At 41.7% G+C, this 13,944-nt stretch overlaps 1 protein-coding gene across 2 annotated transcripts in view; it reads left to right on the forward strand.

The window, feature by feature from the left end:
* The first annotated feature begins 1,660 nt into the window (after positions 1–1,660).
* WNK4 (WNK lysine deficient protein kinase 4) overlaps positions 1,661–13,944 on the forward strand; it is a 120,678-nt gene continuing 108,394 nt past the window's right edge. Inside the window, exon 1 of one of the 2 annotated variants that reach the window (XM_072111751.1) lies at positions 1,661–2,793. In XM_072111751.1, coding sequence (XP_071967852.1) covers positions 2,167–2,793 — 627 coding nt within the window. In that variant the 5' untranslated portion in view covers positions 1,661–2,166. The remainder of the gene's footprint in view (positions 2,794–13,944) is intronic. The other variant, XM_072111749.1, reaches the window with a different exon arrangement.

The raw sequence follows: 13,944 nt of genomic DNA on the forward strand, positions 1-13,944 counted from the left end.
ATGTACCTATACCCAGCGCATCAATCCCTGCCATTCGATTTTTGCAGCTCCTGCAGCAATTACATTACATACATCATACATGTGATGACTGCTCAAATCACCTTTGTAATCCACAGGACAGGGGATAACAACTTGATTGATAGGGTCTGACTTCAAGAAACCCCATTGATCTGGGGAATGGACCACAATGGATCATGAGAATGGGCATCTCATTCTCTCTATTTGAGTGTAGAGGTAGGTTGTGCATGCACCATTGGAAATTGCCAAGCACAATGCTGGACTATCCCTGGCATATTCAGTGAATAGGGGTGCTTAAGCTCCACAGGATAGTACCTAACTTGCTGATTGGTGTGGGTCTCAGCGCATGGGGGGGTCCAATATACCCCCGTCGGACCCCTTGTCGTTCCACAAGATCAGTGGAGCATCTAGTTGCCCATGGCTGGGCTGTCCCATTGATCTTTATGGAGCTGAAGAAGATCGCCGAGATCGCCTCTGCAATACGGGGCAGCCCGGCCATGCGCAACTAGCTGCTTCACTTGTCTTGGAGAGTGACGAGGAGTACCACCGGGGTCACATTGGGCCCCCCCGTACTCCTGATCTCTGGGGGTCTCAGTAATGTGGACCCTTTAAATAGGGCCTGACTTGTTTCGTGGAAAACCCCTTTAAATGGAACAACAGGAAGCAACCTGCTGCTCCACCAATCAGGGGGACAGGACCCTTGTTCTAGTGAGGCATTAGGTTCCATTCTCATGACGAGTGGGGTCCCAGTAGTCGGACCCCCACCAAATCCAATTGTTATCCACTATCCTTGGTACAACCCCTTAAACCATAATATTTAGATACAGGGCTGAGAGAGCAAACCAAAACATTGTCCCTGATTAAAGAGGCATTTGGGGATTTTATAAATTAATCTATCTGTTGGATACCTGGCACCTCAACAGCTGTAAGCGGTCACCACGCTCCGGCACACACCATTTCCACTTCACGGAGCAGCAACATCACATCCATTCTTCACATGGTCTGCATACAGCTTAGTCCCACTACCAAGCCCAGCCACTGTACTATGTACTATGTATGAGAGTGGTGTAGAAGTCAAGACATATACTGAGAAAACAAGACATTACAGAGAAATAACATAATCAGATTAAACAATAGGAATAAGGGCTCCACTCGCAAGAGCTTCCAGTCTACGAGGATGCAGATCTACAGATACTAAGATGATCTAAGAAGATCGAATAAAATCTATTGATACTAAAAACTCATTAATAATTCTGCTCAAAGTTCCCTCCTAGAGAAACAGAACAAAGCGTAAAATTCACTGAAATGCAGAATGGATTCTTATTAAGTATAAAGTGTCTTTTTATTGTTTTGTTATATTTTGTGCTTTATGTAGATGTCTGAATGGCAGCTCTGATTGACAGGAGGTCCCATGGTTCTATCACTATGTGTTGATCATGGGTCACTGAGGAAGAACCTGTTCTGTATTGCACTTTGGAGAAGGATTCTTGTTATGTGTCTTAACAAAGTGTGGGTGTTTGGTGGAAGGGTCTGTAAGAAGAAACAGCTTTCTTCATTGCCAGACAAGGTGTAGCTGTTGCAGGGCTGGAGGAGGATCAGGGCTGGAGGAGGAGGTGTTCCTGAGCTGTGTGAGAAGGCTGGCTCTATCCACACTGTATACACACACTGCAGTCACATGAAAGTAAGATCACATTCCCTTTCCACCGGCTGAAGCTGTCACTAGCAGTGACTTTAGGAAATAGAGAGAGAAGCGAGAAGAACCAAGGTGCACAACTCTACATTCACATTTTGTAAGTGACTCCTTGTTGCAGCTACAAGAAGACCAGAATTGCTATTTTTCTGTCAATTCCTGCATAAGAAGATGGAGATCAGCAGCTGATTTTGCAGTTTTTGCAAGTCTTGCTCTGCACAGCATTTTGCACAAGTTGGGGACATTTCATGTGTGACATATCTAGGTTAGGTTTCTTACACTGGGATCTTGACTAATTTGATGACTATGAGCAATAAGAAGAGTGCCAAAGCCATGTGCTAATTGGAATTCAGTGATCCACTACTAGTTAGATTTCGTAAAGTGTCTACATGTCAAGGAATGGCTGCTAAGTTTTGTTCTTGGTAAGCCAAATTCACTGTTAAGTGGAAGAAGGAGATATGTTTGCCTTTGGAGTACCTTCGACTCAAGCAATGTCTCAGACAGAAGTGGATCTATCAGGATGTGGCATCTCATTTCTGCCAGAAGATCCTGCAGAACTGTCCACTCTTGCAGCCTTGAGGAGAAGAAGACTTTCAGGCAAAGAGCCCAGAAGGAACTCTTATCAATTTAACAGAAGGAGCTCTGCACAATTAGAACTATTGGGATATGACCCACCAGGAACTTCTTTCTCTTCATGGTCTCCAGAGGAACCAACAACTTTGGAAGAGAAAGTGGTCCCCATTCCTGAGGTCTCTACTGGTTCTACCAATCTCCCATCACAAAACACCCAGACAGATGTTCTGCCATCTCCAGGAACATTGGCCAGCATTGTGGACATCAGTTCTGAGTCCGAAGATGAGGCCAGCAGAACTGACCGACCTTCAGTTCCTGCTCCCAAACCAGTAGTGGTAGAAAATAGAAGAGAACAAGAAGAGATTGATGAGAATGAGACCAAAGCTGTGGCCACCTCACCAGATGGGAGATACTTGAAATTTAACATTGAGATCGGAAGAGGGTCTTTTAAAACGGTTTACAAGGGTCTAGATACAGAAACCACAGTGGAAGTGGCATGGTGTGAACTTCAGGTAAGACAATACTCTTATACCCATCATTTGATCAATGTCTTTTGTTGGTAATGCTCTCTGTGCTGCCCCCTTAACTTACCAATTATGCCCTAAGCTTCCCAAGCCCCACACTCACTTAAGTTACCAAAAGTGAAATGTAACATATTATTGTAGGAGTTCAATGTGCCCCTTCCCCTTAAGATGATCTGTACATGACATGTTTCTTGATTGTAACTGCAGCTCTGCCTGTCACTTGTCATATTAACTTTCTGTAAATGATAGTCTACATAAGTATGACTAGTACTAAGTACATCCCTGTGTGGAACCTATGACAGTATATGACACTATGATGTATTGAAGTAGGACATGACTGTAAGCAAATAACTAGGTATGAAATTATTGTTACACTTAATATATATAATCTATCCAAAAGGAGTTGTTGAGTCACAGATCAGGCTTCCAGCAGAGGTGGGGATGTACTTCACTTCCATCTGCTGATCAGACTAATGTATAGGCCTCTGCTGGAGCATGCGCTAGCGTATTCAGCTAGCAGATTCCATACCCAGACTTAATTTAAAGGGATTCTTTAGATATCATTTATGTTAAAGGGGAAGCATCTTTTGCACCAACGTTCTAGTACAGCATTGAACTTGCGTTAAACTTTATTAAAATTGAACTAAAATTTGTACCAAAGCTGTCTAATAGTAAATGGTTATGAATCTCAGCATGCGCCAAATTTATCACAGTGTGATAGATGGGGGAGATAAACATAAGTTGGTGTAATTTATTTGCACCAGGAATTGAAGACTTCTCAACAACGACATTGTTGCAGTAGTAGTAAAAAAAAACCTGTTGTCGTAAAGTGTTGATGTAAAAACAGTCTTAAAGGGGTAGCACCATTTCAGTAAATAAATGTTATTGTTTGAATAATGAAAAGGTATATAATTTTCCAATATACTTTCTTTAAGAATTCCTCACTGTTTTCTAGATCTCTGCTTGCTGTCATTCTTTAGAAAGCTTCTATGTTTACATCCAGTGGACAGAAATCTGACCATGGTCACACAGGCGCTCTTTATATCACAGAGTTCTAATTACTCTCTATGGTACTAACGAGCTGTGCACCTGTGTAACCATGGTCAGAATTCTATTCACTTGAAGTATACATAAAAGCTTTCTAGGGAAGGACAGAAATCCTGAAACCGTGAGGAAGTGATACAGAAAGTATATTGGAAAATTGTATAACTTTTCATCATACAAACAATAACATTAATTTGCCAAAATGGGAATACCCCTTTAATCTCTGCTCTGAGCAAAAGTACTGCAAACATGTGAAATAACACCACCCCATCCGGGATTGCGGTTTAATTGATATAGTTATATATATTTATCTTAGTATAAGTTGAATTGCTACTGTATAGAGCATATATATGACTTGACAGCACCTATTCCCACTATTAATTGCACTATTACAATCCTGAATTTCAGAAACAAACTGTAGTCCCCCTCTGGTGGTTGCATCTGTACACCTTGTAGAGCATCAGCCTTTGGTTTTATTGCGCCTGTAAGCACAAGGACCCGTGGGCATTGGCACAGGTTTGTGCCCTTGTGACTGAATGATTTACATTTTGATAAAAGTTGTGATGCAGGTTTTTTTCTTTACACAAAACTGGGAAAGGATCCAAAATGAGTATAAGTAGAAGGCTTTTTCATATACTGATCCTCCCTTTTGGCTCAGCATAAAATAAACTGTTATAAATACAACCTAGAACTTACATAGGAAATGGATTCATTGTATGGGAGGAAAGTAGCATATACCTAATGCAACTATGTGAATAAAGACTATATATATATATATATATATATATATATATATATTAGATCAGGGTATATCTACCCACAGCCCTGTCTGTCTGCTTCTATGTCTAGCACCCAGCTCGTGTTGTATTGGTAATAAACGTTGATCAATGCCGGGAATATCTCTCCGCGGTGCCAGGATGATATCAATTATTCAGTTTTGCAGGATTTTTATCTGTACTCAGTCTATATTTGCTACAAGAGAAAGCTTCGCAATGATCTCATTTGTGCGATGATCCAGTAGAAAATAGAAAGGGTGCAGAAGGGACATTTCTCTTTCTGCTATACTGGAAATGATGACACTCGGTGACAGTAATCCTCATTAACATTTAACGAAGCAGCGACTGGAACGTCCCATCATTGCTGCACGTTGATGCTTATGTTAGAATTCTTCATTGTCATATGCAAGGATGTTAATAAAATCTCTCAAAATGTTTGATCGGTTTAGTAAACCAAGAAGTTTGAATCTTGAGTCTTTTTATAAAGATAAGCCCAAATAGTTGTAAAAATTTAATTTAGGACCTTATGAGCCCCAAATTCTGCCTTGCAAGGCTTGATAAAATTCTACCCATAGCCCCTAGTGTCCTTAGCAATGCCTTGGGCAGATATCTGGCTTAAGACAGACTTCTACTGGAATGGATGTCATGCGGTATTGAGCAACTTCATCCAATGTGTTCAACTTGTGGTCCAGCTACTGAACCAGAGACGCATATCACATTGCACTCCATAGATGTCCATGAGAGTATTACATGATGGTAATGCAATACAAGGAAGGTTGTGTAACCACACCACGCAGGAAGGGACATCTCGGCCCGGTCATTATCACTAACCCACTAAACTAATGCCACCAGTGCACCTCTGTCATGTAGCCCCCTTTACTGCACCTCACACTTCTCCATAACATGGGATCCCCTCCTCTCAGGGCTACAAAAGACCCTCTCACACTGCCTTTCCCTGTAAATGCTCCACTTGTTGGTTTATGTTGTAATACACTAAAGGAGCAGAACCATTGGTACAGTAGGTATAGCCTAGGCATAACTCCTTAAATACTTCTCTGAGCTCCGGAGGGACATGCTGTACTTTCGGCAGGTGATCGGTATAGTCAGCATTTCACAAGGACATCTCCATTGATGTATAGCTGGTAACTCGTGCCGTGGCATTATATATTGTATAGTATTATTGGCAGACATGTTCAGTAGGAGTGCCATTGTCAGCGGATTTCTTAGCATACACCCCAGATCACACAGCTATAGCCGCATTCAGTAGTATTGCCATTTTAGGGGTATAAATACAATGGGATATTACTACTCTCACATGGCAATGAGCATAGTCTCCTGTAAGATTAGACGAGGGAATGATGTGGGCACAATATAGAAACTTGATGTTATGATGGATTTGTATGTTGATGTTGTTTGCATCACTGCCAGTAGTGGATTATAATATATAGATAGTCTGGGGAGGCCCTCTACAGGACCCATGGCCACCCAAACCAACCACCAAGTTTTATACTCATAAGGACCTTAACCCATGAAGTCCTCGTACATCAGTTTCTGTTTTCAATAAATATGTACACAAGAGCCATTTCTGTACCTTTAATGGTCCTCCAAAGGTCCTAATATCACAGATTAAATGCTGGTAAAAGATTCCCCAAGAATCTTGATGTACCTTGTGTAGGAAGTGATTCCAGGCTTGTATGGGCTATAATTTTCATACTGACCATGATGTATGGCAGTCTTAATACACCCCTGAGCACTGCAGACACAATGGGACACATTTGCTTACCCTTTCCTGTCCAGATCCCCGCTGTCCGTTGTCCGACGATCATGGACTCCGGCGCTATTCACTAAGATTGTGCGTCCGTTATCCTGCATGTGTCGCTTCCCCGTTCAGGTCCACAGGAGCTCACCATCTTGTTCCCGGTGCATGTAAGTGCATTGTATTGCGACACAATTTAAATGTTAAATCCCGCACTCAGTCCGAATCCATCAGATCGTCCGACGCCACGCCTCCCGATTTCTGACACATGAAATCCAATTGCGTGCGACACAATCCCCTTTTAAATCCCTGTCCCAGCGACGCGATCCCCGAAAATTTGGAAAGCCCGACGGAAATGTGGCCGCGGGACCCTTAGTAAATAAGCCCCAATATTAGAGCAATATGCACAGTATTTCGGACACCTGGAAGAATTTGAGGTCTTTGGGGTAAAATAGTATTGTGGTAGCATTATAATAGAAATTTCTGTTGGGAGAGAAAGGGTAGAGATATGTGGAGATGAAGATGTCTGGAGAGTAGAGTCACAATTTGGAAAAAGCTTCAATGATGATATATCTATATTGATTCCTAATGATGATGACATATATGGCCCCATTTGAACCAGGCAGATTAATTGGTAAAATAACCTAAATTGTGCTGAAAACTAATGTGCTCTAATAAAGTTGTGTACAAATGATTTGCTTCTCATTATACAAGTCTACTCATTCTGCCAACAAACCCGTACATGGCTGCCAGGCGTTCCTCATGTCTGGCTTCATCCATGATATGCAGCACAAATTGGGGTCAACGTTGTTTAAAAACAAACATATTGGGCAATATTTGCAGATTAGTACATGAGTTTGTGGGGTGGGTTGTGTTCCCCAAGACATCAGTATAGGGACAGCAGGCAGCTCCGGTAGATCCGGCAGGTAGGACTTGGCAGATTTCTGTTCTGTAAATGTTTGCGATCAGATCACTTTTCTTAATTTGTCTCTGTAATAAGTCTCTGCACTAATGCACAGGGGGGAATAGTTACTATTGCCATTTTTAGAGGGAAGCAGGCCCCCACGCAGGCAGTGCAGGACAGACTCTATTACATGCTATATATAGGCCTGTCAGTGTGGCCATGTGTAAGATATATACCATGCACGCTCCAGCCACGTGCCTTGGTAATGCAACATATCTAATTATTATACCTCTAAATCCACCACACAACTGTACTGTTTTCTTATTTTTTTTCATTAAAATCTTAATGAAAAAATTCTTAAAGGTACCTTATCTGTGCTCATCTATGCCTCTGCACATTGAAGTTGTTTAATAGTTACCAGGATGTCTAATCCCAGTGCAAAGCTCCACTCCGAATATCAGAGCCAGGAGACTCTTTGTTCTGCCCTAGCTTTTAACTATCTGGTGTCCTGAGGAGGTTATTCTGGGGACCCCAAGGTCTCCAGGGCCCCCAGAGCACATTCACACCACATTGTAGCCAACCATTGGAAGGCCTTGCAGGGTTCTTCCCAAGTGATATCACTGTCCTGGGACAATTAGACCAACGATGAACTCCAAAGCCATACAGTCTATGGAGGCCAAGTGAGGGAGGCAAAGCTGTCGCATCTGTGCCCATAGGCTCGATTGGCCTCCGCTGAGCGTACACATAGCAGGAAGGAAAGGTTCCTGGCAAATGCACAGAACGTATCCATAAAATTAGATGTGAATGCAGCTTTAAGCAGAGGAATACTGCCCAGACTTCCTGGGAGAAGAGAGCGTGTGCACAAAGCAATACAGCTTACAGGATATTCAGTTTTTTTTTTTAAATGTATCACCTTAATTTAAAATTGGTTTTCATTTTAAGATCAGCAGGTCCAATATTCTCTACCAACATTGACCAAACCATTGTCAGCCAACTTATAGCGCTTACTTAGTAGGGCTGTACACTTAATTAGGCTATGTTTGATTGGCAGATCTTTACTTCTAGGAAGCTCCTGTATTGTGTAGCTGTTGGCGAAGCTGGATGTACGACGGATAGTAGAAGCTTTCAGTAAGTTAACACTTGCCCTTTAAATCCTGAGGGTGCCATGTGTCCTCTCCAAGGAAAAAGCTTAGATGTCACTGACCACTTCTCCTAATCACTGTATATTGTGCCTCTAGACATCTCTCGTCTCAGGAGCTGGGGTATCAGGTGCTGGTTATAGTCTTCATTTAATAGATAATTTGAGTGATCTCAGCTGCACATCAAACATGGTGAAAGAAAACACTTTTGGGATTGTTAAACTTGTTAAATCCTTCACTGTGTAACATAGGAGGGAAAGAAGACTATGAAAGGTCAATTTCACAACAATATTTTCTAGGTACCTGGACCTAGGAGCAAAACACAAAAAAATGACAAAAAGCCCAATGGATCCCATAGACATATGAACTGACAATTCACCTCTTTTCTTATGCTTCTCTGTAATTGTCTCTGTCTCAACTTTTTATATTCTAGTTCCTCCATCATCACATACCTGTATCTTACTACTATGTCTACTTTAATGTCTACTTCTGTTACTATTTATAGTGTAGAGATTACTCACACTTACTATTGCTTTCCATTATCTTTATACATCAGCCTTTACACTACTTATCACTTACATTCTTCTTGATATTCCCCATCCTACAGACTACCATTAACAAAGAAGATTTCCTACTCTAATAATATGAATGCCTGGTCCATCTGCTCCATGACAATGGAGAAGGGATGTTCATAGACCTCAATTCAATTCCAAGGTGTCATATAACTTCTTAAAGGTAACCTGTCATCAGCAATTGGCCTAATAAAACACTAGCCGTTTATTGTCAAGCAGCATAACATCTTCTAATTTTTGTTTCTTTCATGTTCCAGTGTGATGGCATCATCTACAAAATGAACTTTGGAGAGACATGTAAATTGGTTGTGTAGAGTCAAGGAGGAGGAGAGTTTTACACTGTAGTCAAGGTGGGGGCTCTGAACGCCTTTTACAATAAGAGTGCTTTCTGAGGAAGAGGGAAATTGATAAAATCTCCTCCTCCTTGACTTTATACAACCAAATTACATATAACTTCCATGTTGATTTTCTAAATGAGGCGACCGAGTCATGAAAGAAACATGATCTGGAAGGTGATCAGCTGCTTGGCAACATACTAGTAGTGGTTTATTAGTTCAATTTCTGCTGACAGGCTCCCTTCAATACCATGAAGCCCCCCCCCCTCGTATTTGAAACTTGGGACGTAGGGTGGCTGCTGTGGGTGCACAGTAATTGCAATTACTGGAATAACACTAGGAAGCTAATGTTGATTTAACATTGTCATTGTCATTCCACATCCCTAGTGAACTGGCTGTTCTGTTATAATTCCTCCATGGGACACTGTATTTTCTCACATGGACACATTGTGGTTTTAAATAGGAGACGTCTCTGAAGTGTGCAGATACTTATCAACACCACATTAGCACTTTGTATTGAGAACTTCAAGAGGGATCATCGTCGTAATGTCTAATATTTAAAAGAGATTCATTGGGAACACTTTGCTGCATTTATACATTTCAAGGGTATCACTACAAGACCTGACAGCTGGTCACCATGATAATGATATATGAATCATAGAACATATCAAATTCATAGAAGATTCAAGGGTTTCATGGAATATGATGCAATCCTACTCCACTGTCTACTGAGATTAAAACTTAATCAAAACTAAGGGAGCCGCAGCTCACCCCAGCCCCTCTCCATAGAGAAACATGGGGCATGGCACCGTATTCCGCTGAAAAATGGCCATGCGCCCATTGCCATCTATGGGGGACGTATATAAGCCGGATATATGTTGGCCGTATATATGTCCCCCATACCGCTGTGTGATTGCAGCCTAATACTGTATCACAGCTTTACAGGTTGCTGTGACATGAAGGCTATCATGAGATACAGTGTCATCCTCTGCAAACATGTTTATGTGAACCATCAGCTTGGATGACTGTAACTTTTCATAAAATCCAATAAGACTTCAGTTCAGAGCCGGCTCCAGGTTTCAGTAGGCCCCTGGGCGACAGAGCCTCAGTTGGCCCCTTTGCAGTGAACTTGCATGCAAAGTTCAGAAACTGAAACAGTCTCCTGTACCCTACAATATTCTCTCATTTATCATAGCAAACAGCCCCCACATGGTTATTTTATATACAGCCCCCATCACACCCTATAGATTCATTTTATACAGCCCCCCACACCTCCATAGATTCATTATGTATAGCCTTATGTTTGAATTAAGAAAATTTTAAAACCTTACAAAATATTGTAATAAATAAGCAATGAAATAGATCATCATAGACAAATCCGTGCATTTTGTGGTTAATCTTATACACAAGCAATTGATTTCATGGCTGTTCATGGGTCATGGATAATGAGTCCTATTTCTAGTCATAGAGCTGATAAATATGTTTTGGAACTAGGAAGGGTAAACACAGATCTGGCATCTTTGAATATGAATCCCTGACACTCACTAACCCTCCCCTGCAATCCTAGTGTCATGCTGCAGATCTCCGCAGGGCGAACATCTAAAACTGGCCACATAACTACACACAAACACAGATATAAATAGACTCTCGCCATGTTCTGGCACTCAGCTTAACCCCCGGCCTGATCTGATTACTTAAAATCTCAATTGACAAAATCGATTTATCCTAAAAATGCAATATTGTGCAGTATGGGAATCATGGCCCTCATGTTCTGGAGCCACTTGCTTACATTGACACTGCATGGCAACCACCTGATGATAAAAGTTGTTGGGTCCAGGTTTAGAGAACTTTCATGACTTTTCTAGTTCATATTCAACTTTTCAGACTTATTTGGATCTATTAATATTTTAAATTTTATTCTTAAAATTAACCTTCACATGCCTCAATCCAGCCAAGCCCCCAGGCAAGTGCTGGACATGCGCTGGGAGATGTTACTCATGGCCATGAGCCTGCTTTAGGGGATGGACAGCTTCACTTTCTTAGGAGATCTTCTTTGACTGGAGGAACCTGATCTACATCAGAAATAAAAGTACATTTTAGGAAGGAGGCTAGCAATGCTCTGGCTTTCTGAGGTCATTGTTGGGCAACACATTAGAGACCTTGTAAAGCACTGACAGTGGTTTGTGGGGTTCAATCAAGCCAACAGCTTGCCTGTAAGTAACATCCGTTGGCTTTATATTAAATTGCCTATACAAATTGTAAATAAGCAGTATATGTCCACTCCTGGATCGGCATTAAAAAAAAACCTTTTGTGACGTAGAAATGTTCCAATTGCCTAGAAGCACTGCCAACCAACCAGTTGCCCTTTGTTAGGGAACCTGTCACCAGAAGGCTGATTGACACTGGTGACAGATCCCAATAGGCACTGCATAGTACATTCCATAACTCTTACTTTCACAACTGAGTTCCCCTCCGTTCTTGTAATATCCACTGCGAAACTTATCGGGCTCCCTGCCGACAAGTCCTGGACAAGTCCTGGGGTGATACCTCGTTTCGAATCAAGATGTAGGCTTGGCAATTGCATACCAGTCCCCTTGGCCCCATCGATGCGCCATGCAGCAAAGTTCGCATGCCCACCATTTCTGTGCTTTTCAACTTGGCTCACAACTAGGGTGTACAGCTCACCGCGCAGGCAAGAGAGGGAGGATTAGTCACAGAGAGGATGTGCCAAACGGAGTTCTATGCAAATTGCTAAGCCAACATTGTGATTTGAAAAGAGGCACCACCCCAGGAGTGACCAGGACTTAGCAGGGGGCCAGATAAGCTTTAGCAGTGGATATTACACAAATGGAAGGGAACTCAGAGTAAGAGTAACTCAGTAAGGCTACATGCACACAGCTGGCATACATCGGTGCCGGGGGAGAGGAGGAGGGGGGAAACGCTTCTCACCCCGCCCCTCATCATAGAAATACACAGCGCACGGCGCCATATTCCATAGAAGGATAGCACTTGTCCTATCTTTGTAAGGGCCACGGAATGGTATATTGCCGCTCCCGTACAGCGCCCTGAGGCCATTGCGATGTATGGGGGGACATATATATGCCGTATATACATCAGCTGTATATACGTCCCCCATACGTTCATGTGAATGTAACCTTAGAGTTATGGGATGTAACTATGCAGTGCCTATTGGGATCTGTCATCAGTGAACTTCTCATGACAGGTTCCCTTTAAGAGTTTGCATGTAAGTGCAGGGAGTTTATACAGTCCTGCAGGTTAGTAGCATTGAGATTAGGGTAAATTATTGCGTTGAGTCATTTGTGCCTTTGTTATTTCCTAATATAATCACAGATACAATCTCTAGCTGTTTAGATTATGGCTCACCTCAGCAGTCATCTTTGTTACACCCTAAGTGTGTGGTCCTTGTGACTTTCTCTCTTATTCCAATGGGTTTTCTGACCTTGTGTAGGTTGGCTGACTTTCCTTCGTGTAGCTTGTGAAGTGCCCGAGGCGTCTCAGCCAGTGGTATGCCGCTCTTCTATCAGCCTTGTGGAATGCGCCTGGATCCTTAAAGGAGCCTCATGTTGCTCGTGGCTCATGTTTGTTATAATAACTTAACTTTACTGACCCTGTAATGTTCTCTGATATTGTTTACAGACTATCATTTATTATTATACCGGGCTATTTTTACTTTTGTTTTTCCATTATAAAATCACAGCAAAAAAAGAAAAAGGTCATAATCTGGCGATTATCCTCAATAAACAAAACCATATCCATTACTATTGTCCCTGTGCTTTCCGGTGCTGGCTCTTTAAATCCACAGACATTGTATAAATTCACCTGCGTTTCCTGGCATATGTAGTGATTGTCTTCAGAACGCCATATGGTATTTCCCAGTCACAAGAGCAGGGATCACGCTCAAGTCTGCCTATTAAGTGCCAGAGATTTTCTGATAGTCATGGATATAAAGCACTTCAACTACTCTATTATGTAAGTCTATATCCCGACTGCCTTCCTGAAACAATAATTGGATTTAAAGAGGATCTGCCATCTTATATAGCTTGCCAGTTATCCAACATCCTTTTATAAGTCCGAATTGTAGGGACACCTCGTAAGTTGTAACACCAGTTGCCAATATATGTATAGATTTATGTATAAAGAACAGCATAATGTCACGTTCTAATATGATATTATATGACACTATAATATAAAAGATACAAAAGATATAATATAAAAGATACTTAAAGGTATATGAAGTTATTCTCCATCTTTAGTGGGTCCTTGTATCTACAAATGAATAGAGCAGTTGGTTGTTGTAATGAACAGTGGGAATCCCATTGATCAGCAAATGCCCTATCATCAGTATAGAGGATTTGTTTATCTAATTTAAATATCCTTTTAAAGGGAATCTGTAAGCAATTTACTACATGCAAAGCTGTAGACAGTGTTAGGTAGCAGTCCTGGAGATGTGTGGTTAAGCACTTACTTTTGTGTGTATGTTAGTAGCAGCAGGACTGTGAAAATGCATTTATATTCCAGGATTGTAGCTGGACTATGAGTACTGTGGTGCGCTGGTGTGTGAACTCTTCACTAAACACAGCACAGCTCCTCCA

Source organism: Engystomops pustulosus, chromosome 6 (genome assembly GCF_040894005.1).
Source record: "Engystomops pustulosus chromosome 6, aEngPut4.maternal, whole genome shotgun sequence".
Taxonomy (NCBI): Eukaryota; Metazoa; Chordata; class Amphibia; order Anura; family Leptodactylidae; genus Engystomops; species Engystomops pustulosus.